At 41.0% G+C, this 27,929-nt stretch overlaps 2 protein-coding genes across 4 annotated transcripts in view; one reads left to right on the top strand and one right to left on the bottom strand.

The window, feature by feature from the left end:
- The first annotated feature begins 6,085 nt into the window (after positions 1–6,085).
- Positions 6,086–11,822, top strand: LOC102780586 (LIM/homeobox protein Lhx8). Of its 2 annotated transcripts, none has more exons than XM_087835928.1 (9): positions 6,086–6,216; positions 6,871–6,948; positions 7,589–7,714; positions 7,925–8,046; positions 8,660–8,880; positions 9,025–9,128; positions 9,855–9,950; positions 10,450–10,639; positions 11,369–11,822. In XM_087835928.1, the coding sequence occupies exons 1-9, from the start codon at positions 6,136–6,138 to the stop codon at positions 11,443–11,445; spliced, it is 1,095 nt and encodes a 364-aa protein (XP_087692054.1). In that variant the 5' UTR covers positions 6,086–6,135; the 3' UTR covers positions 11,446–11,822. The 2 variants fall into 2 exon arrangements, with proteins under 2 accessions (XP_087692054.1, XP_087692055.1); XM_087835929.1 differs by having other exon boundaries at positions 10,462–10,639.
- A 4,782-nt stretch (positions 11,823–16,604) lies between these two features.
- Positions 16,605–27,929, bottom strand: part of slc44a5b (solute carrier family 44 member 5b) — a 52,761-nt gene continuing 41,436 nt past the window's right edge. Inside the window, exons 12-22 of one of the 2 annotated variants that reach the window (XM_087835866.1) lie at positions 26,688–26,787; positions 26,510–26,602; positions 25,174–25,261; positions 23,637–23,899; positions 23,446–23,540; positions 23,254–23,357; positions 23,065–23,138; positions 22,532–22,602; positions 22,021–22,109; positions 20,015–20,099; positions 16,605–18,450 (exon numbers count right to left, since the gene is read on the bottom strand). In XM_087835866.1, the coding sequence (XP_087691992.1) occupies positions 18,353–18,450; positions 20,015–20,099; positions 22,021–22,109; positions 22,532–22,602; positions 23,065–23,138; positions 23,254–23,357; positions 23,446–23,540; positions 23,637–23,899; positions 25,174–25,261; positions 26,510–26,602; positions 26,688–26,787 (1,160 nt within the window). In that variant the 3' untranslated portion in view covers positions 16,605–18,352. Of the gene's footprint in view, positions 18,451–18,509; positions 19,800–20,014; positions 20,100–22,020; positions 22,110–22,531; positions 22,603–23,064; positions 23,139–23,253; positions 23,358–23,445; positions 23,541–23,636; positions 23,900–25,173; positions 25,262–26,509; positions 26,603–26,687; positions 26,788–27,929 lie in introns of those variants that run through there. The other variant, XM_087835865.1, reaches the window with a different exon arrangement.

The raw sequence follows: 27,929 nt of genomic DNA on the forward strand, positions 1-27,929 counted from the left end.
GATAAGCTGATGGTTAATGAGCAGAACTGCAGTTTATGACTGTTCACAAATATTATCCTGAAGCAAAGTTAACCGCACATGTAACAAACAATCTTTTCTGGCACAGATTCACTAAAGTACTGGAAACATTTCTGAGATTTTGGCCCATATTGACATGATAGCGTCACACAAGTGCTGCAGATTTGTTGGCTGCACATCGGTGATTTGAATCTCCCTTTCCACCTCATCTCAAAGGTGTTCTTGAGACCTGGTGACTGTGGAGGCCTTTGTGAATTCATTGTCATGTTATGGAAACCAGTTTGAGATGATGTAAGCTTTGTGACATGGAGTGTTATCCTGCCACCATCCATGCTTTCATGGTGTTTACACCAAATTCTTAAACTACCGTTCAAAGGAAATCGAAATAAAATCAAGACTAATCAACATTTTTACAGTCTTCTTGCAAAAAACTGTGGCCTGAGTTTCCTGTTCTTCTGCTGCTGTAGCTCCACGTGATGTTCACTCAGAGATGCTCTTCTGCATACCTTGGTTGCAGCGAGTGGTTCCCTTCAGCTCAAGGCAGTCTAGCCATTCTCCTCTGACCTCTTGTATCAACACGACCTTTTCTCCCCGAGAGCTGCCACTCACTGGTGATGTTTTCTGTTTTCGACTGTTCTCTGTAAACCCCGGAGCTGCCTGTGTGTGAGAAAACTCCATTAAATCCAACCATGCCGCATTCAGAGTCACTTTAATGTCCTTTCTTCTCCACCCTGATGGCCGGTTTGAACTTCAGCAAGTTGTTTGCACCATGTCTGCACCTAAATGCGTTGAGTTGCTGCTGATTAGATATTTGCTGTACCTGTGCAGGTAGTGCACATATCTATCGATCTTTTTCTCTAGAGGGCGATCGTGGCTCAAGAGTTGGGAGTTCACCTTGTAATCGGAAGGTTGCCGGTTCGAGCCCCGGCTTGGACAGTCTCGGTCGTTGTGTCCTTGGGCAAGACACTTCACTGGTGGTGGTCAGAGGGCCCGGTGGCGCCAATGTCCGGCAGCCTCGCCTCTGTCAGTGCGCCCCAGGGTGGCTGTGGCTACAATGTAGCTGCCATCACCAGTGTGTGAATGACTGGTTGTGTAAAGCACTTTGGGGTCCTTAGGGACTAGAAAAGTGCTATATAAATACAGGCCATTTACCATTTAGATAGATCATTGTTCTTGTTAAAGATACAGTTTCGTGTACAAAAAAATTAAAAAACAGGGACTGAAGTTGACAGGAATGACCTGCTCATTTGTCATCAGTCATCAGAGAAGCATCCTTTGTGGAACTTCATCAGTAACCTTTCTACGTACAGACGTACACTAAAGCTGAACGAGCCGGCAGGTGAGCTTCCTGTTTGAACTTTCAGTACCTGTCGAGCTGCTGGGATTAAGATGGCTCTGCCTTCACGCTCACAATAACCACAGTAATCACAGCAGACATTTCACCAGCACTAAATAGCTAATACACAACGCAGGTCTTAAAATAACAATTAGCGTGGAAAGGGAAGAGGGGTGATTATAAATTCCATTCAGGAAAGGGTCTTGGCTGTAAGCTGGGAGGTGGCAGGGAGATCTCGGGGAGTCATGCGGTTCAGAAATGGGGGGGGGGGGGGGGGGGGGGGGAGCAGTTTTTGCAATCAGCATTAAATAGAACAGTTTTGTGCCTGTGTGATTGTGAAGTGGGCCATTACTCGTTGATAAGAGCACTTTTTCCTTGTGTCGCTCTGATTGGGCTGAGCATGCTGCTCCCTCGCTCATGCTGTCCCAGTGCAATCAGGCCCCTCTTTCACCGCACTGCCATTTTCACCGCTGTGATTTCCACCCAATCCCTCCTTCGCCTCCCCCCCTCCTCCCCACCTAATGCAACCACACTCCTCCACCCCCCCCAAGCCACCTCCCACCCTCCAGCACCCCATCTCCCCCTTCAGATTCAATGAGTACCCATTTACAGCAAGGAGAAAAGGTCATGGCAAACTCGTTGTGTCAATTGTAAACCACCCCAATTTGGACTGATTTCAATGAAATAAACGAGTAGTTGCAGCTTAAAGAAAGCAAAGGTCCATGTGGAAGCAGCCAATTAGGAGAGTTTCTTAGAGACTGGTCAGGGTCAAACGCTCAGTGCTTCACTGGTTGAGACTCGTCCACATTCCTCATTCTTACTATATTAGGGTTTGCTGTGTGTCCTCGGAAATTAATCTTTCACGAAATAATAAAATATAATTTGTATGTAGAGAAATTTTTGGATAAAAAAACCAAACAATTACGCGCAGGGCTCCGATTTTCACAGCAGACATTTCCTATTTTCATACTTCATATAAGTGAGGATGGACGTTTTACCCTGTCACATTTCTTATTACTACTTCTGTTATCTTATCTTACTTATCAGTGTGGATTATTGCTCTGAGTGTTCTTTATTTCCTGGGCTGTGCCAAATTATTTCTTTTATTTTTCAGGTTGTGCATAAAATAAAAAGTGCATGAAATGAAAGAATCAGTCTAACTTATCTGTTCAGAACTATATTAAACACATTTGGATGTCTTTTACTTTAAAAGGCTTCTGTGCTTTGTATGGTTTTTTGAATGGTCCAATCAGGTCACCTGGAAGGTTTTTGCAGAATAAACACCGCATAGAACAACCTTGTGTTACAAGTCCTATAGGAAGTGATCACATTCTCCGTGTGGTTGTCTGAATTGTTCATTTTATCCTGAATCATCATCATCTTCACTGGTTATACTGGTTTGGTACAGACAAAGCTGCCGTAGCCCAACAGTAAGGTGGTTCAGCCAGGGAGCCGTGTTGATGCAATTCTTTGATTTACCAAAGCGATGACAGCAGACCGGCTGATTGTGGAGAAACTTGGGTGTTGAACCTGCACTTTAAAAAGAAAGAAACATCTTAGCCTGTTCATCATCTGTTTTACTGAATTTGAAATGCATACGAACTTATTTTCACTAAAAGAAAGAGGAATCTTACACTATAATCTCACATGTGTTCGGTTTTACAGGACAGATCAAACTGGGCTGTATGTGGCCTGAGCTAAAGTGAGTTTTAACCTTTAACTTTGCCCGGCGACAAAGTTTAAAACGAGTTTAAACACTGTTGTTATGGTGGAAACTACTTTTATATGTAATATGAGTTTAGCCCCAATTTTGTCAGACAAAAGCACAAAAACCAACTTTTGATCTTTGTTTCCACAATGATCCAAAAGTGTCTTCTAACCTAAACCCTTTTGTGCATCACCTTCGATGCCACTATTGTTGACCTGCTTTAAACCTCTCATACAACATGCTCGAGTACCTACACACAGACTGTATATAGCCAAACCACCACCCACAGTCAGATGTAAAGCAGTGCGGCGGCAGAACGAGTTTGTAAGTATGTTGACAGATGAGAAATTGTTTCTGTCTGGTCCATATCACGCAAAACATTTTCGAAGTCAGCCGTGCAATGCTGAAAATGAAAACATGCAACTGTTACACACTCAGATCAACATCTTTCCCAACATCTGCTCATATCAGGTTTTCCACAGACAGTCAATTGGAGGGAGATGTGATTGTCTTTCATGTTAAAATGCTCGTGTCTTTTTTCTCACCTTTGAACTCGAGACGAGACATAAATCAGTTTTCTGACTTTTTCCTACCGTGTTCAAAGCCCTTTCTGCTACGAAGGATTCTGTGTCTGTTTTAGTTGAAATGTCTGATCCGCAGAATGCAACGTTTGAGCTGCGTGATCTGATAAGGAGCATTCACGTCCACCAGGTGGAACAGGACACATCTTGTTGAAGGCACGCTAACTCCTTTATGCCTCTGCGATGGTGCGATACAGATGCAGGCTCATGCTGGTGCAGGTCAGACAGAGCTCCCACCAAAACAGCTGTGGGCAGAAAATATCCATGTGTGTGTGTGTGTGTGTGTGTGTGTGTGTGTGTGTGTGTGTGTGTGTGTGTGTGTGGTGGCTGGAGTGGAAGGATTTGTCGAGTGTGGATTGTGTGAGTGACAGGTTTGAGTTGGTGAATGAGTGAGAGTAAGAAAAAAACAAAAATAAAAAACAAAAACAAAACAAACTGTGTTTTCTCTAAAGTAGCTCGAGCTGTTTGTTGATGAGAGTCCAGCCCTTCTGATCCCTGTGGGAATTCTGCATTTCCACCTAAAGAGAACATATAATGTCCTCATGTCACTGATTTGCATACCAACTTAAAGCAGGTGGGTCTTTCTGTTGCAGTATGTGAAAAAAACCCAACACTCATTGAGCCACTTATATAATAATAATTAATTTAGATCTGAACTTAAAAAATAAACAAACAAACCAAAAAAAGTTTCAAAAATTAACAATTTGCATTTTCCTCTTTGTTTTTTTGGCAGAGCTGCAGCTTTAGCAGAAATATCTCATGAATCATCAAACTGCTGATTATTGTTCCTTCCCCATATTGTACTTGTGCTTAATAATCCTGACCCCGGCGATCGATGGCTGGATGGGGGGATAATAACTGGATATAGTTTGTTTTATATTATAGGCTGTTTTTACGGTCATACAGTGTAGTAATAAAATTATTTACTCAGTTTATTTCTCCTAAGGACGAGCGGAGAAAGTTGATTCTCATATTTCCACCCTGAGAAAAAAAAGGATTTTAAAACCATTACAGACGTTGGATTTCTTACAGACTGAATCGCTTTTATTTAAGCAAACGTGACAGAAAAAGGATTCCTAATAATTCAAATGGACAAAATGCACAAAACTGAATCACTGAGCCTTCAGAACAGCAGAGACTCTGGATGCCTGTGGTGCTGTTTGCTCTGCTGTAAACTAGTTACCAACAAAATCATCTAATGTGGGTCCAGCGGTTTGGAGAGACTGTGGTGCACGTTCTGTTCTGTTCTGTTCTGTTCTGCATGAAAATAAGAAGAGATGATGGTAGGCATTAAAAAAAAGAAAAAGGAAAATAATACAATAATACAGGGTAGTGAGATACTTAATAGTGCAGTAACAATGATTTTAAAAAATCCTCTAAAAAGAATGATTTTATTTCTTATGATCTCTAATTAATGTTCCGATAAACGACGACATTCAAAGGTTCTCAAACTGTAAACTAACAGGAACTTTCACTGAGCACAAACTATGAGACTGAAGTGTTTTTGGCCTCCTGCTCAGATGGTACAAAGCTCAAGAAGTAATTAGTTATGACAGAATAAATATTCACACAGGAAAATATAATAATATTGTAAAGATTAGAAAATAAAGAGATTGAGTCTTAATAGCAGTAAAATTCACCCACTTGCACCTTTTATGTAGGAATTACATCTTTCCCATCGTTCTTTCTATGAACATTAGTTTATATTACTGGATCTCCATTTAGTTTATTATTATTGCTGCTGCACCTCAGTGTTGCATGTTGCACCTCGCTGATTTGAAGGTCTTTGTATTCACGGCTACAACCACCCTGCAGGAGATCAGATTCCTTTTCTTAAATCCTCTGTAAACATGTTTGTAAAGCCTGCAGCCACAGGATCTGTGGTCTGAATTTACCGTTAAGTCCTTCCTTAAGGCCTTAAAATAAATTATTAAACAATTTATTTTTTTAATAGAGCATCTTTGCATCCACTTGCTTTTCACTTTCTTGTAGCTTGTGTAAATTCTACCATTTTATTATAATTTGCCTCATAATTAAACCTGTTTTATTTTTAGGAGCAAGAGGAGCTTCAGCAGGCCTTTCTGAAGGAGAACCTGCTGTCAAAAAACTACATGCAATATTTAAACACTCAAACTTTTTGGTTTTTTGAACCACTTGCATATCATTCAAAGAAATCATGAAGTAAAACTCAAACGTGCTGATTTTTTCAATCAAGCGCTCATTTGAAAAATATTTACAACAGTCTCACTGTGCCAGACTTTTGCGCCTCTCAAAAGTTGCATTCAAACCGCAAAAGCTTATTTCCAAGGGGGAGGCGCGACCAACACCGAGGAGAAAGTAGGAGTTATGAAACGCCCTCTGGAAACAGCTCGGGACAGACTGACACACGCGCAGGAACCCTGGAGGAGAAGGAAAGGATAGCGGGTAGATTTTTTTATTTTTTAGTTCCTTCGCTTTGAAAGTGGGACGACTTTTCCAGGCTGGACGCAGACATGCGCTGGAAAAGTGAGGTAAAAGTAGAGTGTCGCGTCGGTAAGGAGAAGGAAAACGGATCTTTGGTGTCCAACGACGAGGTGAGTGAAGGGCGGGCGTGGAGCGTGTACACTCGCGATCAGCAGGTTGAGCCGTGAGTCAGTGTCACAGATTAAATATGAGTCGAAATTGCTTTGCCAATTAAATGAGAGTGGGCTTCGGTCTGTCATTAAGGCCGGCCTTCACACGCTGCGGCTCAGTATTTTTACAATTTGTAGAAATGTCAAAGAAAATTATCCCTCTCTGAATTCTGCAATTAAAACTCAAGTAGTTAATGAGACCTCTTCACCTTTCGGTTGCCCCGGGTAGACGTTTGTGGCGAACTTAGCCTTTTTAATTGCTGTTATTAAATAAATCAATCCCCTTTTCCTTCAGACCTCGCGCTGCTTTTCTGATTGACGCGTGAAATTGGCGTGTTGGCTGGTTTAACCGCAGCTCGCGCACGCGCGCGCGCCCGCCCGCGTGAATCACAAATTCAGAGCTCAAGAGCATAATGGACACGGGATGAGTATTAGTTCAAGTGTTGTCTGTTTTTGTAAGTAATGACTATCCTTCTCTTTTTTAAATGTCATTTTGGTTTAATCGCCGGCGTTGTCATGGTGAAAAGTGAAAGGCATGATATTTATGGGAAGGAGCGGGGGGCATTTAAGGCAGCTGCGACAGTCTGACAAACCAGCATCCTCTTCTCGCCGCAGCTTCTCGTCATGTGTGAAGATTGCAAAGGAGACGAAGAGCTGCTGGGCAAATGCACTGAAGACAGGAGAGACATAATGGTAGGAAGGAAACGGTGCAGCCACAGTTTGGTTTATTCTCAAAAACGAGCACGTTTTTATTTTTTAAGTTGTTTTATTTATTATATTTTGTTTTTTTGTGTCTGTGTTCAGACAAAATGACAACTTTTAGTGAAAGATGACGTGTATTTCTCATGGATTTGTCACTAATTGGCATCTAAAAGGAATAAAAACGCACTTTATTCTTTATTCAGACTTTTCCATCTTTTTGACTTTTTCTTTTTGGACTTTAAAGCTTTTTGTTCTCGCGTTGGTCAAACTGTGGCCCTTATGGCTTTACCTTTTTTTATTCTGTAGTGTGATTTAGCTGTTTTGAGCTTCTTAACTTTGCTTTCAGTGTTTTTCTTTATGTTTTTTCCTTTTACTTTAATGACTAACTCAGCAGGTGGCCGGGAGACAAGGATAGGCGTGACCGGACTGAGATTTAACAGTTAAAACAAATAAACATAAATTCGGGAAAAATGGTAAATTTTTAAGAGACAGTTTCTTGTGGTTGTTTTTCAGACTATCGATCACGTTGTTTATTGGTGGTGACAGTGCGCACCAGGTCACGCTGTACTGCAGGTTAGGAGTGGATGCGTTCCTGTGCGTAATTTTCTAACCGCAGGTCTGATCTCCTCAGGGCGCACCGGTGGAAGTTTTGGATGAAGAAGCGTCGTCCCTGCAGGCGATGTCCTCTGCGCCTCTGTTGGGCAGAACTGTGTGTGCGAGCTGCAACGAGGAAATAGTTGATAAATATCTATTAAAGGTAAATCCTGTCGTTTTGTATTTTTATTTTATTTATTTATTTTGCATGCATTGTTTTTCCTGCGTATTTAACACTAGAATACGTTTTTTCTCCCCTCTGCTGTTTGGCTCTAAACTGCTTTTCTTCCCCCCCCCCCCCCCCCCCCCCCCCCCCTCTTTCTTCTTTTATTCACCGCGTGACTTTTGCCAAATCATCATATTTTTGCTTTAGGTTAACGACTTGTGCTGGCATGTGCGCTGTCTCTCCTGCAGCGTGTGCCAGACTTCACTTGGCAGCCACACAAGTTGCTACATCAAAGAAAAAGAGGTTTTCTGCAAACTGGATTACTTTCGGTGAGTTCATCGCTCTGCTAAAGATGCTTATCAGCGCAGATTCAACGATAACATAAGTTTGGGTCTGTTTTCGTTAAAGGAAATACCCATGAAATACGATCTGTTAAAAAAATACTACAGTAATGCATTTGAGAAATTAGATCTATCGAACACTGAGTCCTGTTTCATTAAGCTTTTATTACGGTGCTTTCATTGTAACAATAATAATAACATACAATGCAGTCGGACCTGAGATTTGTTTCCGATTTTATTCTAATATCATGTATATAAAATTAATAAATGACCAATAAATGCATCATTATTTCTTACATTAATTTCTGTGAGTCGACGAACTTCATAGTGACATAAATAAAAATTAATAAAACGACTTAGAGGATTTTTTTCCCTTAAGTTTGGATAATTGGAACAAATTGTGTGCCAGGGCAAAGGTGCATTTTTTATTTCATGTACCGACGTCAGGTGGGTTTTTTTCCACCGTTCTTGTTGTTGTTTAGACTGTGGGATCATTATTTTGTGCAACTACACGCATAAATCGCAGGAATCATTATAGGAATTGAAACTGTTATTATCCTTTAAATACCATCAGGCTGTGTCCTTTGACCTTCACCTGCAGGAGATACGGCACTTGGTGCGCGTGCTGCGGGCGGAACATCCACTCCACGGACTGGGTCCGCCGGGCGAAGGGCAACGTCTATCATCTGGCCTGCTTCGCCTGTTTCTCCTGCAAGAGGCAGCTGTCCACCGGGGAGGAGTTCGCCCTGGTGGAGGGAAAAGTGCTTTGCAGGGTTCACTACGACTGCATGTTGGACAACCTCAAGCGGGCGGTGGAAAAAGGTGAGGCCGAAGTCTCACCTGCACCGAGATGACCGCGAATAATTTGTTCTCTCTGTTTTTGAAATATCGGTTTGAAATTTATGAATCATCAATGAAGCCGCCAGAAACGGTCTCATATTAACATATTGATATATTTCGCTGCAGGAAACAGCGTCAACATGGAAGGAGCTGTGCCCACCGAACAGGAGATCAACCAGCCCAAACCCTCCAAGAGAGCTCGGACCAGCTTCACCGCTGACCAGCTGCAGGTTCAACTCCTCCTCTTCTTCATTCATCACACGAGAAAAAACAAAGACAAAATAAGTAGATTGTGTTTAGGTAAAAAATGAATTAATGTATAAAAAAAGAAAACAAACAAACGCTGAATTTCTGGCCCTTAAATGAGTTTTTTTGGAATTCTTTCAAAAATTATTATTATTATTATTTTTTACATAGTATACATATACTTTTTAAATTGTGGAAATTCACTTCTATGTGTCAAAAATAAAAATATCAAAGGATTCAAGAGGAAAAAATGTCCTGATGTTATTTTCACAGGTGAAGATGCGTCATTGTGTCTGACGTCAGAGATGACGTGATACGAGATATTTAATACATTTAGTCTGAATGACACAGAGGACAGAATTACTAGAGAAGAAAAAAAAATAAGAAATCTGTTTTTTAAATTGTGCAGTTCGTCTTTTTATTGCAATAATAATATTTATAATGCACATTATTTCAGCAATTCCCATTGTAGTTTTGTTATTGAATTAAAATGTAATAAATGGTTTAGATTTATGCAGAATATCCCAAAATGCTTATATTTCCCATGATTTTATTAGAATGATCTGTCTGTGAATTAAACCCTCTCTGGCAGACTTTAAAAGGCAGCTGATCTCCTCACAGTTACTCGTGTTCAGATGAATCGTGGATTTCCTTCCCACGGGACCACACAGCAAACCTTTGTGTTACTTTGTTACTTTGTGCACATGCAGGTGATGCAGGCTCAGTTTGCTCAGGACAACAACCCAGACGCCCAAACACTGCAGAAACTAGCAGAGCAGACAGGCCTCAGTCGAAGAGTCATCCAGGTCAGTAAAGCTCGGTGCGTGAAGACAAAACGGATGATGGAGATATCATCTGTTGTGACATTTGTTCTTATTGGATTTCAATATATATCATGTGGTGTGTATAATGTATACTGTGTGTAATTACTGCACTATCCGGACGACGTATGTTCCCAAACAAACTCCTAAATGACCAAACAGTTCAACCTGTAAAGACAAAAATGCTTTCTGAAGCTTTTACATGACTTTACTGAAGCCTGAGATACTTGAAGCAGATTTGTAATGCAGCTTTAACCCTTTTTAGATGAGACACCTTTATCTGTTCTGACTGTTGCTGACTGTCCAAAAACTACAAGACAGTGACAGTGGCTTTACTCACAGGACAAAGATGACTCCTTGACTGTAACTCTGTAAAAATCATATCTGTTTTGACTGATAGATTTCACGAGCTAAAACAGTGACGCGCTTCTATCTTGGACTCTCAAATGCAGTCCTGCTAAAGGCGCTTGTCCCGTTAACTCAGGTCTGGTTCCAGAACTGTCGAGCACGCCACAAGAAGCACGTGAGCCCCAACCACACCTCCAGCACCCCCATGACCTCACTGCAGCCCAGCCACCTGTCCCAGCCCACCCCGACCCCCGAGGAGCTGCAATACACCGCCTACGGAGGTCCAGAGGGGTCGATGCTCTCAGCGCTCCACTCCTTCATAGACAGTGAGCAAGACTTTTTATACATTACCATGACTGTAATTAAATTAAATAGAATCTTTTATTCTCTTATTTCTAAACAATATAATTTTTTTTAATTTTAATTGCCCCCATTGAACATTTGCATGCATTTAGGATAAATGGACAAATATCTTCAATTCCAAACACAATAATTCTGAAATAAAGATGATTTTAAATCCAGGAACTTTAAATATTACAACCAGCATTTTATTCCATCTCCTGCTTTACTTTGACCCAGAAAACTAGACAATCAGTAGAAACGACTAGAATAAATCAAAACTTTATCCTGTTTAAGATTTTGTCTCAGTAAAATAACATCAAAGTTAGAGGAGTGGTAGATGACGTTACTAGACTATAGGATGAAAAATGAAATGACGCAGGTAACAAAAAATGATCTCGTCGCACACGATGAGATTGGGAAGTTTTGTTTTGTTTTGTTTGGTGTGTGTGTGTGTGTGTGTGGGGGGGGGGTGTTAGGGTCCCAGATCTGGATAAGTGGGAGGGTCCGTCCGCTGTGATGAGAAAATCAGGGAGCAGCTGTTCGAAACCTTGTGGAGATATAAGATAATATTTGACCCTGTCAGGAGCGCAACGAGGAATCATCCAATCAAATCACAATGCAAATATATAACTGTGCTGTTGTCTGTTACATATTTGAATACAATTTGTGAAAAATTGACCTGGATCAATATTCTCACTCTGCTCTGTCTGCAGTACACTCGCCTCCATCCTTGTTTCAACCGCTGCTGCCGGCCCACGCCATGACCTCGCTGCCCGTGTCCAACGCCTGAGCTGCCCTCTCTCTCTCTTACACTCACACATGTTTCTCCATTATTAGCAGCAGTATCTGATACGTGTGGTAAATATCATTTAACGTTTTTGTGAACCATAAAATCTGCCCGTAATATTGTTTGTTAAGCAAATTCAGGATCATTATAATTTACAGCCCTAAATGTACTGATGTATCACGGCAACGCTTCGGTGCACGTCACACACGACATCATATATTTATATTTGTTTGTTGTCTGTTTGTTGGTGACAAAGTCTGATTGTGCTACTCTTAGTGAAAGCCACCACAAGTCGACTCCACATGAAGATGAACTGAATAGCGGTGTTGCAATTTAATTTATTGTATGTGTCGTCTCTTTTGAGAATAAATGTCTAATTTCACAAACCTGGGAGGAGTCATTGAAAAGCTTTTACACACGAGAGCTGAGGCCGTGCTGCGTTCACGGCTCGGCATGTTTACAAATGAGGAAAAAACAATTTATTGATGAAAGCAAACATTATTAAAATACAACTATATCTGTATGTCAGACTTACACACAGCAACATATGTGTTGATAAGACACCTGAAACTTTTAATTCAATTCAATTCAATTCAATTTTATTTATATAGTGCCAAATCACAACAAAAGTCGCCTCAAGGCGCTTCATAGATACAGAGAAAAGCCCAACAATCATATGACCCCCTATGAGCAGCACTTTGGCGACAGTGGGAAGGAAAAACTCCCTTTTAACAGGAAGAAACCTCCAGCAGAACCAGGCTCAGGGAGGGGCGGGGCCATCTGCTGTGATTGGTTGGGGTGAGAGAAGGAAGACAGGATAAAGACATGCTGTGGAAGAGAGACAGAGGTTAATAACAGATATGATTCAATACAGAGAGGTCTGTTAACACATAGTGAGTGAGAAAGGTGACTGGAAAGGAAAAACTCAATGCATCATGGGAATCCCCCGGCAGCCTACATCTATTGCAGCATAACTAAGGGAGGATTCAGGGTCACCTGGTCCAGCCCTAACTATATGCTTTAGCAAAAAGGAAAGTTTTAAGCCTAATCTTAAAAGTAGAGATAGTGTCTGTCTCCCGAATCCAAACTGGAAGCTGGTTCCACAGAAGAGGGGCCTGAAAACTGAAGGCTCTCCCTCCCATTCTACTTTTAAATACTCTAGGAACAACAAGTAGGCCTGCAGAGCGGGAGCGAAGTGCTCTAATAGGGTGATATGGTACTACAAGGTCATTAAGATAAGATGGGGCCTGATTATTTAAGACCTTGTATGTGAGGAGCAGGATTTTGAATTCAATTCTGGATTTAACAGGAAGCCAATGAAGGGAAGCCAAAACAGGAGAAATATGCTCTCTCTTTCTAGTCCCTGTCAGTACTCTTGCTGCAGCATTTTGGATTAACTGAAGGCTTTTCAGTGAGTTTTTTGGACATCCTGATAATAATGAATTGCAGTCGTCCAGCCTGGAAGTAATAAATGCATGAACTAGTTTTTCAGCGTCACTCTGAGACAGGATATTTCTAATTTTAGAGATGTTGCGCAAATGGAAGAACGCAGTCTTACATATTTGTTTAATATGTGCGTTGAAGGACATATCCTGGTCAAAAATGACTCCAAGGTTCCTCACAGTGTTACTGGAGGCCAAGGTAATGCCATCCAGAGTAAGAATCTGCTTAGATACCATATTTCTAAGCTTTTCAGCGCCGAGTACAATGACCTCAGTTTGATCTGAGTTAAGAAGCAGAAAGTTAGTGGCCATCCAAGTCTTTATGTCTTTAAGACATTCCTGCAGTTTAACTAATTGGTGTGTGTTATCTGGCTTCATGGACAGATAGAGCTGGGTGTCATCTGCATAGCAGTGAAAATGTATGCTATGTCTTCTAATGATGCTGCCTAAGGGAAGCATGTATAATGTAAACAGAATTGGTCCTAGCACTGAACCCTGTGGAACTCCATAATTAACCTCAGTGTGTGAAGAGGACTCTCCATTTACATGCACAAATTGGAGTCTATTAGATAGATATGATACAAACCACTGCAGTGCAATACCTGTAATACCTACAGCATGTTCTAATCGCTCTAATAGGATATTATGGTCAACAGTATCAAATGCTGCACTAAGGTCAAGAAGGACAAGCACAGAGATGAGTCCACTGTCAGAGGCCATAAGAAGATCATTTGTAACCTTCACTAAAGCTGTTTCTGTGCTGTGATGAACTCTGAAACCTGACTGAAACTCTTCAAATAAACCATTCCTCTGCAGATGATCTGTTAGCTGTTTGACAACTACTCTTTCAAGAATTTTTGATATGAAAGGAAGGTTGGAGATTGGCCTATAATTAGCTAAGACTGCTGGGTCTAGAGATGGCTTTTTGAGTAAAGGTTTAACTGCAGCCACCTTGAAGGCCTGTGGTACATAGCCGATTATTAGAGATAGGTTGATCATATATAAGATCGAAGAATTAATCAATGGCAGGACTTCTTTGAGCAGTTTCGTAGGAATGGGGTCTAAAAGACACGTTGATGGTTTGGAGGAAGTAATTATTGAAGTTAACTCAAAAAGATTAGTTGGAGAAAAAGAGTCTAACTTAACATCAATGGTACTAAGAGTAGCTGTAGATAATATTACATCTGTGGGATGATTATTGGTAATTTTTTCTCTAATGATAAAAATTTTATTTGTGAAGAAGTTCATGAAGTCATCACTAGTTAACGTTAAAGGGATGGTTGGCTCAAAAGAGCTCTGACTGATTGCAGACAAACAGATAAAACTGAAGTGTTTCTGTTTACGACAGGTTCGAGCATCTTCAGAGTTTGACTTTTAAGAGCTTGTGGTTAGAAAACTGTCTCACATTAAACCGAGAGCGACGTTTAACTTGTGTCTACTTGCTGACTGTGGTTGACCAAAAGAATCCAATTTCCAGACACAGGAGGGAGGAGAAGGCATATAAAAACACTTCTTTTACTTCACTTATCAGATCGTACAAAGTCACACTACCTGGAGTGAAACTGAGCCTGAGTTACACAAAAAGACATCGAACTCCGATGGGAGTGCGGTAGTTATTGTGTGGAGAAAAGAAAGAAGAAGAAAAAGACCAAAAACAACAACCTGCTGCATGCGTAATACGCCCCACTGTGCTCTACATGCATCATTTCTCTTCTTTCTTTCAGATTCACAAGTTGTTTTTCTTTTTTCCTTTTTTTTTTGAATGTTACATGTCCCAGCGTGCTCAGCTCAAACAGGGGCGGGAGGTGTGTGAGGCAGTCTGGCAGTGTTGTCACTCAGAGGCACCATGAGGGCAGGTTGTCAGGTTTGACAAGCACGGCGCAGAGACTCACAAACATGAGTCACGTCTGAAAGATCTAAAGAACATCTTTCTAAGCGGTGCGTGAATCTACTCTGAAAAAAGCAACCTAGTGAAAGGTTGATGGCAGTAAAACACAAGGTGTGAGAGAGGTGGCGTACACCCTGGGCAGCTCGCCAGTCCATCACAGGGCTCACACACAGAGCCGCTCTCGCTAACATCTATGCCTGAGGGAAATTTGAAACCACAAACTGATCTCCCAAAATCCTCTAAATCTTTTTCTTCCCAGACAGGAATCAGCTTCATCTGTGGCGCACCAACCAAATAAATCCATCAGCAGCTTTGACACGAGTGACTCACTAGTGTTACAAACAACCGTGCAAGAACAGGACACATAGTAGCAAAAACACTTAACACTGTTACTCCAATAACAAACTTTGTTATTGTTTAAGGTTATTGATACAAGACTCAAATATTCTTAGCGTGTACTTAAAAGACTTATTTAAACCAATCCAGCATCTTTAAACCAGCTCCTCTGTTGGTTTGTTCTGCCCCACAGACGTGTTACATGCACACGTTTGCCACATAATGGGACCTAATTATATGTTTCTTAAACTTATCAAAGATAAAAATGGTCAGTAGAGAAGCAGAGGTTGTGTGAGGCATCATTACCGACAAAAGCCATCATATATTAAAAATACATATCGATACTGTTTCAATAATACACGATTATATCACAAATAATCCAGCAATGAGTTAAAACTCGGACATTAAGCCTTTTGGATTTGCTGTTCATCAGGTCACATGGTTGTATTTTCACTATCAATTAATTTATATTTCCATTTGTACAGTTCTGGGTTCAGGTTAGTGTCATAAAAATAGGAGCAAAACACACAAAAACAACAATATTAAAGATGACTTAAACTGACAGCATTATTTGCTTTCCAATGGTCTGTACAGAGATGATGATTTTTATCTTTATCTGGATTAGTCTGACCACGATAACCATGCAGTGAAAATGATACCATCGCTGTCTCCCAATTCAGGCGCTGTGTCCCATTTTAGGGTCTGCACGCTTGAAGTACGCATTTTAAGTGCGGTTACGTCACCGCCACGCGACGACGGCTGTCCCAATTCGAAGTGTACTTCAAATGCATACTCCAAATGCGCCGTCGATGTCCACAAATATCAAGCGTGGTCCGGTGCACGCTTCGTGGTCCCATATATCCCACAATTCATAGCGCTGCGGTGGGTGTGGATAATTTTGCCGCAAAATACGGCAGAAGGGAGCGGCCAAGAGTGAACTGTCAAAAGTAAGTACTGAATATGACGTCACTTATTTATGTGCGAATGTTTAATAACGAAGAACATTAAAACATTACTATTGGCCACATGTCGGCAAAGTTATGTGACATTAGTGATGTTTGTACTTTCAGCGTTAACTTGATATATATATATATATATATATAATAATAATAATCATAATAATCTGACAATACTATAATATTGGCCATATTATATTTACACTACCACAGTCAGATGATTTTAGTCTCGTGACCAACATTAGCTAATTGTTATTTACTAACTACTCTTGAAATAACTGTTCAGTACAGAAATGAAGCCCAACAATCGTGTTTTACAGTCCCGTGGTCTCAGCCTCAGATACTCAACTAATCAAAGTGATGTCATGGCAAAAATGAATGACCAACAAAACATTTTTCTCCTTCATTTCTGTCAAACAAAGCTGTATGTAACGTTTCTCGCGGTTAGTATCATGGTTGCTAGGCAACCTGAACAGCGCGACGAAGGCTAGACCGTCCCATTTCACAAGCCTCTCACTTCCGCACTTCTCCGCGTAGTGCGCTTACTTCAAGAGTGCGGTCTCTTAATTGGGACACAGCCCATGACAGCCCTAACTGTAGGCGTGGTTACAGGAAGCGTCCAAGGGCACTCGGATTATTTTGGAAATCCACAATCACTTCAGGCCGTCGGTGACGTCTATTCAAAGTGACCGCCGTCATCGTCCTGTGATGGAAGTAGGGCTGCACGATTAATCGTTAGAAAATCGCGATCTCGATTCATACTTATGTGCGATCTCATTTCCAAATGACAACGATTTAAAAAAAAAAAAAAAAAGACGACGACGATTGTACCGCCTTTTGATCCGGGACGTAATCTGCATGAAAACAAGCGCTCACTCTTCCTGCTCAACAAATGACAAGGGCGGAGCCTTATACCACGTGATACAGAAGCTGTGCCGTGTGATGCTAAAATTGGCAGGAAAAAAAACAACGGAGAGCACGTCAGGGATGACGAGAAAGTGACAGGAACCACCCAAACATCAATAACGGGAACCTTATACAGCGCTTCCCTATACCCGTCGAACTCCCGCAGGCACAAAGAAATTACGGAGGCTGTTACTTATCACCTGACCAAAGATATGGCTCCATCAACACTGTGCAAAACGAGGGATTTAGGAAAATGATCAACACCCTAGACAAACGCTACACAGTGCCGTCCCGCAACTATTTTTCTACTGTTGCACTACCTGCTCTATACACGCAGTGTCGAGCAACGGTGGAGACGGAAGTTCAAGCAGTACAACATTTCGCAGCAACGACAAAATGTGAGCCATTTGTTGTTTTTATGTTTATTTATTGTTTTTATGTTCAGTCTCAACTGTCACGAAGTTGATGTGCAGTTAATAAGTGCAATAAATATTTATACTGGAAAAGAAAATCGTGAGAGAATCGTGATCTCAATTCTAAGCAAAAAAAATCGTGATTCTCATTTTATGCAAAATCGTGCAGCCCTAGATGGAAGCCTTTAAATCCAGTAAGAATGGACTCTAACATTAATGAGGTAACTTTCAAAGACTAACACTTTTATACCTGTCACTGGTTTCAGTGCATTGTCACTGATACACAAGCCCTCATCAAAACACATGCAGAATTCTGAGGTTCTGCATTTTCTGCTGCACACAAACACATAATGTCATCCTGCTTCACCCACAGCTAATAAACCAGACCTGTTAGACATCTCTTGCTGCTAAATATCCCTTTAAGAATGTTGATAAAGATGTCCAAAGCACGTATACTTCAATATTCAGAAACTCAAAGCAAAACACACTTGAGACTGAAGTAATCTGAACCGCTGTGCCATCATGTACTTGGCAATTAAACATAAACACAGTGAGCAATGTGAGCAACTCAGCAGTGCATTAAAGCATCAACAGCAGTGTTCAGGTCATCTGGTAACGACTGGCACCACCAAGTGGTGAAAATTGGCAACTACATGAACCCAAAGCTGAGACATACTCTAAACAAATCTACTGTTGCATTGTTGTGTAGTGTGTGGCAGTAAAATGTACACAAATACACACATTTCCTTTACATAGACACATATAAAAATATTCATAGCTATCACTGAGTCCATAAATTACTGTGTGGGTGAATCTAATTATTCATGTTGCTTAGCTACAAGTTGTCTCTTATAGTGTACAGGCTCAACTTGTGTACACTTCCTTTAAATATGGCAAAGTGTTTATTCCCATATGCCCCGTGGGCTTGTACCATGCTTTGGTGTTAACCTTTATTCTTCCTCCTTCCTGCTACTTCCTTCTGTTCTTCTTGTGGAGGATCTTCCTCAGTGTTTTGCTCATGCGGTAGGGCCGGGCTGGAGCGCCGTCGTTCACCTCCAGGTCCCACACTACGAGGCAGCAGCAGCATGTTATTTACATCAAATTTTAACCTGCGATCACCTCGATTGTAAAAAATTAACGCCTCCGGAAATGCACGGGTCAGTAGTTCAACCATTTATGTTTATTCGAAAACAAAGATTCACATTTTCATCGGATTCATTGATAAAAAAATTCTCCTATACAAAAAGAACACTGAATAACCTCCAGACAGATGTGTGTATTATACTTAGTATTAAAACAGCACAACATCTGAACCATCCAATAAAAAAATTTACCAAAAATGGCTTTGACATCCTTTTATAAACTGTATCGCAAAGGTTCCTGGTGTTAGGTCTAAAACAGAATAAGAGGAACATTTTTTTTATTTTGTTTTTTCACATCTAGGCACATAAACTAGTGGCTGCATTCAAAAGTTTCCTGAAAACGCTCAGGTTCGTTTTTCTTTAAGCATAAACCATTAAATGTCTTTTGAAGTCTTGACCTCCAACAAAGCCTCTGTCTGGTTTACAGTACATCTATGAGCATAATGAAAACTTTCATGTGACGCTGATTTAACATGAGAGAAACCTGTTTTGCTAAGTGCAGAGTTCACACCATTTTTGGATCCGTGTGCTTGTGTTAGTATAAATATAGTGGTTATAAAACCAATGGTAAACACCAACAGCCAGCAAAGTAATCATGCTACACAGAAGAAAGAAATCACATGGTTCGTTTCCTGTATGTGAAAGTGCATACAAAACATGATTTTACATCAGAAGACCAAAGTGCGACAAGAGGGTGCCCCATAAGTCCACCACTTTTTGTCAAAGTGGCATCTGTACATTGTTTACGGTCCTCGTGTTTGTTTGGGTTAAAACAAAGAAAGAAAAGCTCGTTTTTAGTTTTCAGCCTGTGCATCCATCCTGCGAGTTGACGTGTACCCTCTCGGTAAGGCAGAGGTCAGCAGACGAGAAAATGACAAAGAGAAAGAAACACAAAAGTGTAGCAGAAAAAAAGGCAAGTATCTGAGTTGGCTCGAGAGAGGAAGTGAACAGTTATCTTAGTCCCCTATGCCTTTTCTGCGAGGACCCGAAGTAACAGCATGTCCTTTCATGCACAGGTCATCCCTGACAGGCTGGGCGGGGTGCATCCAGTTTCAATGTTAGCCCTACAGTACTCGCTCTCGAGCGTCCAGACCCCAACGCACACGGCAGATATGGAGAAGTGAGTCAGAGAGCCAAGAGTTTAGTAAAATGCATCACTCAGGAAGCAGCGCACGTTTTGGCACCCTCCTCTCCTTTGCGCAGGATCTTGTGCAGGCCAGGAGACATGTAGTAGGGCCTGGAGGAAGAACCATCATTCCTCTCCAGGTCTTCACCTGAGACCAGGTCCCCGCAAAGGAACAGGAGGAGCAGGACGAGCACACAGAGCGGCAGCCACAAAGAGAAAGGAAAGCAGAGACTCAGCAGAGACGATAAACAAGAAGATATGCAAGACAGCGATTATTTCAAGTTATTAAAAAGAAGAAAGAGTTACACAAAGCTGCTGCAGGAGTGCTTCTGCACCGTAACTAAACATGAACAGCATACTTACAAAAGCACAGGAACAATGTGTCCACACACATAGCATAGACGTTAAAAAAGCCATGTGCGATCATGTAGGATCCAAATATCACCGTCTGAAAGAGTTAACAGGGGAAAGTCGTACACTTGTAACTGTAGTCTTGTGTTCCTGCTTTATTGTGCACACTGCATTGCAACAAACGGCAAAAACATTATGAAGAATATAAATCGCTGAGTCATAAATCCTGGAGCAAATTAATTAGCTTGTGCAGCACTGTAAAAACTGCAACTGTGGAAAGCTGTGAAGCTTTCCAGAACAACTCTGAATAAATATGTAATTACCAAGAGTTAAATATTTATTATTGAATATTTGCCAAAATAATGGTTCGACTATATTTAAACAAAACACAAGTAGAGGAGCGCAGCTTAGAAGCACTGGTTGAGTCTGAACATAAGAAGTGATTTTCCACCGAACCAAGGAAACAAAGTACAACAGAATAAGAATATAGATTACATCATTTTTTTGTGCACTGTGTAAAAGACCAAGTCAGAATATGAATATATACTTTGTGACTGTGCCTCTGTAAAAAGAATTTTAAATCAAATAATTTAACATTATTTTTATAGTAGTCACTCATTTTCACTTTGAACTAGACAAACTAACATAACTTTATATGTTAATAATAGGGGTGCAACGATACACAAAATTCACGGTTCGGTTCGATACTTTGGTGTCACGGTTCGATATTTTTTCGATACAAAAAAATGTTCATGCCTTTTTAATTTGTCATTTATTAAAATTATAAATATATATTTTAACTCAAAAGTACAGTTTTTTAATTTAATGTTGCTGAAACAACAAAGTAATAAAATAAATCTGATGGAGAAATCCCTCATCTTTGGAAGAGAGAGTTTATTACAGAGAAATGGCTCTTTCCAAAATAAAAGCTCTACTATACGCTTCTTCTGGGCTATATTCTCAGCAGCATATTAAACATATCAGGTCCCCATAAGGAGAATCATGTGCTAACGGCTGTCTAAATGACTCGGGTAAAGTTTGTAGCATGCGTGCTTGTTGTTTTTGTCTGTTTCCACTTGTCTTTGCACTAGGATGATGTCGGAGTAAATGTGCAGTCATATTCGTTGTGTTCCCACTAGTGCTGTCAGCGTTAATCTGAAATGACGTTAACGCTACAACACGGCAAATCTCCGTTAACGAGCTACCGCGGATCGCCCCGTGTGTGGGGCTGGACGGCCAACACGTTAACGAGCTAACTGCGCTAACACACTAGTTCCCACCAATGTAATTGAGCATTGCGGCACATCCAACATACTGTTTTACTTTTGTCCATGACGCGCTTACCTTCAGGGTCATACGTCACATGAAAACCAAAATAGTTCCAAACGCCAGATCTGAATGAGGGTGGGGGAGGTTCAATTTGCCATGTTGCAACAAGCTTAGCTTCTGTCTTGCTAGCTTGCGCTGTGCTCAGTGGATCTGCGCTCGACAGTGCAGCCTAGGCGGAGTAGTCGAACACAGATCCACTGAGCGCTCAACACAGACAGCATCGTCAGAAGAAAAGTTGATAAAATAAATAAAAATTTTGTATTGTTCATACATATGCGTACCGCACCGAAAGCACTGTATCGAACGGTTCAATATCGATACGAGTATCGTTGCACCCCTAGTTAATAACATTGTTGCTGTTTTTTCCAACCATGGAAATAATTCTGCCACCAGTGAACTCTGATAGATTTATTTGTATATGATCCGGGGTTACTGAGGCCATTAAACTGGTTGCTAGTAAGTAGTTCAATTACTTTTGAGCCTCTGAAAATTGGGTACTATGTACCTAAATAAGTCCTAAAGATAAAACAAACAAATTTTTATTAAACCCCATGAATAAAGGTAAAACTTTACATTTCAATCACATATTGATTGTTTGATTTTTTGACAAAAAGTCTGTCATTGTCCAAATACTAACTATATTCATCACAGTATAATCATATTCTCCTTGTAGATTTTTAATTCCTTACCAATAGAGGGACCCAAATGTAATTTAGTGATGGCACCTCCTCTTGAAAAACCGGTATTTTACGCGAGAAGAAGAAAAATGCAAGAATGCCTGGAAAAAAAAAAAAATCTGATTGAGTAACAAGCAAATATATATTTTCTTACATCATTTGAAATAAACAAAAACTGTCAAATCCTCATCGGCTTTAAAGAAGATTAAACACCGAGTGGGTGGAACTCATGATATACTGAAGGTTTACAATAAAGGACCTGCAGATATAAAAAGCTGCTGAAACAAAACAAGTGGTTAGGCCACGCAATAAGTCCTTTCAAACACTGCAAGTATAAATTAGAGTAACTTCTAGAATCAAGGTTTACGTTTAATATAGAAGCTCTTATAAACTGAAGTGAAATCAAGATCCTCCAAATTCATGTCAGCCACCTACTGGGATGTAAGTGTCAACTTATAATGATGCAAATTAAATAAGTAAATAAAGAGCTTATTGCATGCATCCAAATAAAAGATAAACTCACCAACACTTCCTGAAATAAGCAGTTTTCCCAAGAACAGCAGAAAGTCGGTCACCTTGTCCAGGACGGCCACCCTGCCGGGAGGAAGACAACGTGAGTACATGGACTGGTTCCTATTATAGTGCCTCTCACCTCCAGCTGAGCACCAACATTTACATTCATACTCCAGTGGACACATCAGAGAGCAACTTGTATCTTGCCCAAGGATATTTGGCATGCACACGGGAGCAGCCAGGGATCGAACTACCAACCTGCCAATTAGATGACCTTCTCTACCTCCTGAGTTACAGCCAACCTCAAGTTGAGGTAGAAGAGAAACACAAACTCCCGTGCATTACGTCAACTGAAACTGCCCCATTATTTCACAAACATGATGACAGTAAATATACTTCTTTGTTTTTTTGCCCGTATCTGTTACGTTCTGGCATTTTTTACGGTAAAGAAGAAGCTTTAGCTTTACCACCTCAGCAGCATCTGTACTCTGCTGAGGGTTTTTTTTTAGCCATGTGGCTCTAAAACATTTAACTGGGACTTACCGAACAACATTCCTCATTAAGAGGAAGAAAGCATCCTTGGAGGAGGTGCAGAAGTTCTTCCCATATATTGCCATCTGTTGGTGAGAAGCAGAGAGTGCTGGGTTGTGGGTAGTTAAGCACCGAAGCTGGCCCAATTAACAGCTGCTAACAGATGTCTGCAATAAATGAGTGTTACTAGAAATGACTCACCATAATGAATGCGTTTCTGTTTAGAAACTTGATAAAATGTTCCAGGCACCAGAAGCAGCATTTGAGGCAGCAGAGCAAGAATCGAGCGCAGGCATTTTGAGAAACTGGATAAAAATCAGGAATATAAATAAATATCATTTGAAATAATCAGTAATAAATTAGTAAGAGGCCTCGAAGGGTTTCCAAGCTTGCCTTTCAGTTTGTGATCCAGGTACTCGAGAACAATTCGGATCATCTGCACCACAGAAAGGATTAACGACCCAAAGGCCAGAGAACCTGTGTGATAACTGTGCCACAAGAATGGAGAATATTAAATGAAAACGTTCTTACTTTCACGTTTCAGCTTCTTAGTGGATTTGCGCTTGTTTTGGGACTGCACTCACCGTATAGCTCTGCTAAAGGAGGAGTAGAGGGGGCAGGCAGGGATGTCTTTTGGCTTCTTCAGGGCCCAGTAGTAGGAAGCGAAGGCCCCGGCCAGGGTGCACTGGCCCAGAGCGATGGTGAAGTTGACCAGCCAGAGGAACACAAAGAGGTTACACAGATGGAAAACTAAGATGTAGCGATGGTACAGACTCTCCCCACCGTAGAAGGCGAACATACACTGTGACCCGGGGCACACCTTGGTAATGTTGGTCTTACTGAAGGTCTGAAATAAAGCAGCAGATTAGATCTCGATGCGCCGTCAGAAATAACAGGATTCTATTTGTCACCATAATCAAGATATGTCTGTGAAGGTTCTCAGTCATCCAGGTCATCGTAGTCAAAAGAGCTTGCAAAGAAAAGCGTCTGGACTTCTTTAAGTTACTTGAAGACGTTTCACCTCTCATCCGAGAAGCTTCTTCAGTTCTAAGGTCAAATGGTGGAGAGTCTCAGATTTAAACCTAGTGGGAGTGTCCCCCCACAGAGGGACAAAAGGACCCCCTGATGATCCTCTAATCGCCTGAGCCAAGGTGTGAAACTGGGTGTGGGTCCCAATCAGCCAGAGTTTCAGGTGAGTTCATTGTGAAACCTGGCCCCACCCTATCATGCGAATTCCTGAGGTCAGATGGCCCAGGATGTGAGTGGGCGTTAAGGCGTCTGGGAAGGGAACTCAAAACTGGATTATAACACAGTGGACATAGGTGAGCGACCATCTTTGAACAGAGGCGGTGGTTTACGACACCAACTGTCTGCCATCTATAATCCAGTTTTGAGTTCTTCCCAGACGCCTTAACGCCCACTCACATCCTGGGCCATCTGACCTCAGGAATTCGCATGATAAGGTGGGGCCAGGTTTCACAATGAACTCACCCAAAACTCTGGCTGATTGGGACCCACACCCAGTTTCACATCTTGGCTCAGGCGATTAGGGATCATCAGGGGGTCCTTTTGTCCCTCTGTGGGGGGATACTCCCACTAGGTTTATATCTGAGACTCTCCACCATTTGACCTTAGAACTGAAGAAGCTTCTCGGATGAGAGGTGAAACGTCTTCAAGTAACTTAAAGAAGTCCAGACGCTTTTCTTTCCAAGCTCCTTTGACCATAATCAAGATACTTAATCGCCACTTTTCCCTTCCTGTCTTTCCTGCCTCTACCTTGAATATAAATTATTTCCACATGAATAGCTTTAAGGGAATCCGTGAATATTTATCTGTTTACATGCTCAAATTACTTGTTGGCTGATAAATAACATCTGTCAGATAAATGTTTGTTGCTGCCAGCCACTAATTAAACTCGATTTACATCGGAACATTTAATGTATTTACATTAAGACATTTTATTAATAAGACATAAAGCAGCTATTACACCTAATTTAACTAATTACACTTTACTGCTGAGAACGAATCCAATCAAGAGATATTTTTCATGCCACGTGAGGGAGAAATTACACGGTAACTAAACATTTTCAGTAATAAACTGTAAGGGAGCATAGGGCTAACCTGTGGATTGCATGTGAGGTTTGCATACATGCATTTATCATCAGCAGGTGTGACCTTGTAGACTGCGTTACCCGATGATGCTAAGAAGCTGAGGGTCAACTAGTTAAAGGAAAAATTCAACACTCAAGAATCAGTGAGTTAAAGAACATGTAGTTGGACTTCCTTGACTGCTTCACTTACTTGTTACAGACTCACAGGCCATTTCATTAGGTACACCTGTTCGACTGATTGTTCACACAAATATCTAATCAGCAAATCACGAACAAGTCTCTGGGTGAAAATGCTGAGGTCAAAGGTCATAGGAGAAAGGCCAGACTGCTTCGATCTGATAGGAAGGGAAGAGTAACTTAAACAACCACAATCATTCTTATCAAGGTACGCAGATGAGCATCTCTGAACGCACAAGATATCGAAACTTGAAACAGACGGCCAAAACAGATGCTACTCCTGTAAGCTAAAAAACTGATGCAGCATAAGTTCACGAAAATTGGACAACAGAAGATTAAAAAATGTTCCCTGGTCTGATGAGTTTCAGCTGGAAAAATTTAGCATAAACAATATGAATGATGGCATGGACGTTCTTGCCTTAATTCACTGGTTCAGGATGGGGATGGTGGTGTAATCGTGTGGAGGATACTTTCGGCTGTTTAGCAACAACCGTTTCCATCATCATGTCAAAAAATAATCTCAAATTAGTTTCCTGAACATGACAATGAGTTCACTATACTCAAACAGCCTCCACAGTCACCAGATCTATCCAACACAGCACCCGTGGGACGTGGTAGAACGGGACATTTGCATCCTAGACGTGCAGCCGACAAACGCGCAACAACTGTGCAATGCTGTCTGGACAACAGGGACCAAAATTAATATTTTCAGCACCTTGTTGATGCCATTAAGAACTAAGGCAGTTATGAAAGTAACAGAGAGTCCAATCTTGTGATAACAAGGTGTACCGAGCAAAGTCACCTGTGAGCATATGCAACAACCAATCCATGATCCTGACTTACCTGTGCCTGGTTCTAGACTTTTTCCTCTCCACTGTTGCTCAATGCACGCTCAAAGGGAACTACTAGCTTTCTCTCTAATACTGTAGTCTTTACTTTACTATTTCAAGTGTCCTGAGATAAATTATGCTGTGGCACAACATCAAAAAACCTGAATTTAACCGGTTTAATCTAACAGCTTTACTGATATTACACATTATCTTTTGGATGATTCTAATTAACATGCTGCAATTCGTCTGTAGTAAAAAACAGATTGCTTCAAGGCAGCTCAACTCCTTTAATTCTCTACATGAAACTCTGCCTCAGTTTGTCAGTATTTGGAAGGATACACTGCTGTGACAGCCCAATAAGCGATGCAGATGGCCAGAAGGAAAAAGGTGATGACAGGGTAGAAGAGGGTGGACATGATGTAGCCGATTGCCCTGAAAAAACGCCAAGAAAAACATTAAATTCATGAAAAAGAACAAAACGCACTGTTTAATTATCAGAAGCAGTATCCAGACTCACTTGCTTCCCTCCTTCAGTAATGCAATAGCGATGCGCAGCCTCGACCTCAGAAATATCAACATCATCACAATGACGGCTTCAGTCACAGAGAGCAAGATCACTGCGAAATAAAGGTCGAGTCAACAGCAGTGTAACAAATATGCGTTTAGATATTTAGAAAGTGCTCGCTCAAAATGAGCACAGGAGTCATGGCTAAAAAGTAGGGCTGCCACAAACGATTATTTTGATAGTCGACTAGTCACCGATTATTTTTGATTAGTTGACTAATCAGATCATCATCCATTGGACGTAAAACGTACAGCTTATTGCACCAGCAGCATCTGCTCTTATATATCTATCTATCTATCTAACTAAGACAAGATGATAGTTTATTAAATTTTAATGAAATTTGCAGATTGTTTCGGTAAAGTTTAATAAACTCCTTGCTATCTAAAATATAACAGGACACCGGAATATATTCTCCAGCATCTCACACTTCTGATAATCAGCTGTCGGCTTGACGTTTATTCAGCTGTGTAAAAACTATAACTTTAATCTCAGCCAAACCGATTTACTCAGGAACAAATAAAATACTGAAAAAAGCCAAACAACAACATTTTAAGTTATCTAAGTGACTTATATATCATGTTTAACCTGAGTAGCGAAAGGCAGCTCACGGGCTCTAGTTAGCCTAGCCCCCAGCTAGCTATCGAGCTAGTGGGTAACAGACGTCTCCGAAAACGTCGGAGCGCTTTTGAAAATATGTGGTGTCTTGATAAACTGAGCAGATATTTGATGTTTACACAGCTACATTCTCGCCTGAAAATATGTTAAACGTTTATTTTGTGACACAGAAAGAATAATAAGAGTAATATTAAAACTAACTAGCTGCCGCCATTGTTGACAACTGCGCTGGGACACAGCTTCTTCTTCTTCGGGGTTTAATGGCAGCTGGCATCCTTGTACATGCAGTGCTGCCATCTTCTGTTTCAGTCCGTTATTACACTCTTAAATCCTACTACTTATTCCTGCGTCTTTTGTGATCTTACAAAGCTTCAAACGAGGACTAGTCAACTAATCGTGGCAGCCCTACTAAAAAGTGCTGGTTAGATCACAGCGGCCTTGAATACTAATTTCTGATCAGGTCATCTGTGAGTCCAAGTCAGTTTGTGCCAGGTGTAAAGCAGTTCCCTCTGGGTGCTCCTGATAATTCAGACGACCTGACAGTGAGTGACCTTGACTTTTGATCATCCAAATCTAATC

This window comes from Neolamprologus brichardi, chromosome 23 (assembly GCF_056152115.1).
Source record: "Neolamprologus brichardi isolate AB-2024 chromosome 23, ASM5615211v1, whole genome shotgun sequence".
NCBI classification, from domain to species: Eukaryota; Metazoa; Chordata; class Actinopteri; order Cichliformes; family Cichlidae; genus Neolamprologus; species Neolamprologus brichardi.

Bases quoted from the DNA above. Each gene is read 5' to 3' on its own strand.
- LOC102780586 (XM_087835928.1), top strand. From the start codon at position 6,136: ATGCGCTGGAAAAGTGAGGTAAAAGTAGAGTGTCGCGTCGGTAAGGAG. The intron at 6,217-6,870 runs GTGAGTGAAGGG...TTCTCGCCGCAG, and splicing joins CTTTGGTGTCCAACGACGAG to CTTCTCGTCATGTGTGAAGA. The intron at 10,640-11,368 runs GTGAGCAAGACT...CTCTGTCTGCAG, and splicing joins GCTCCACTCCTTCATAGACA to TACACTCGCCTCCATCCTTG.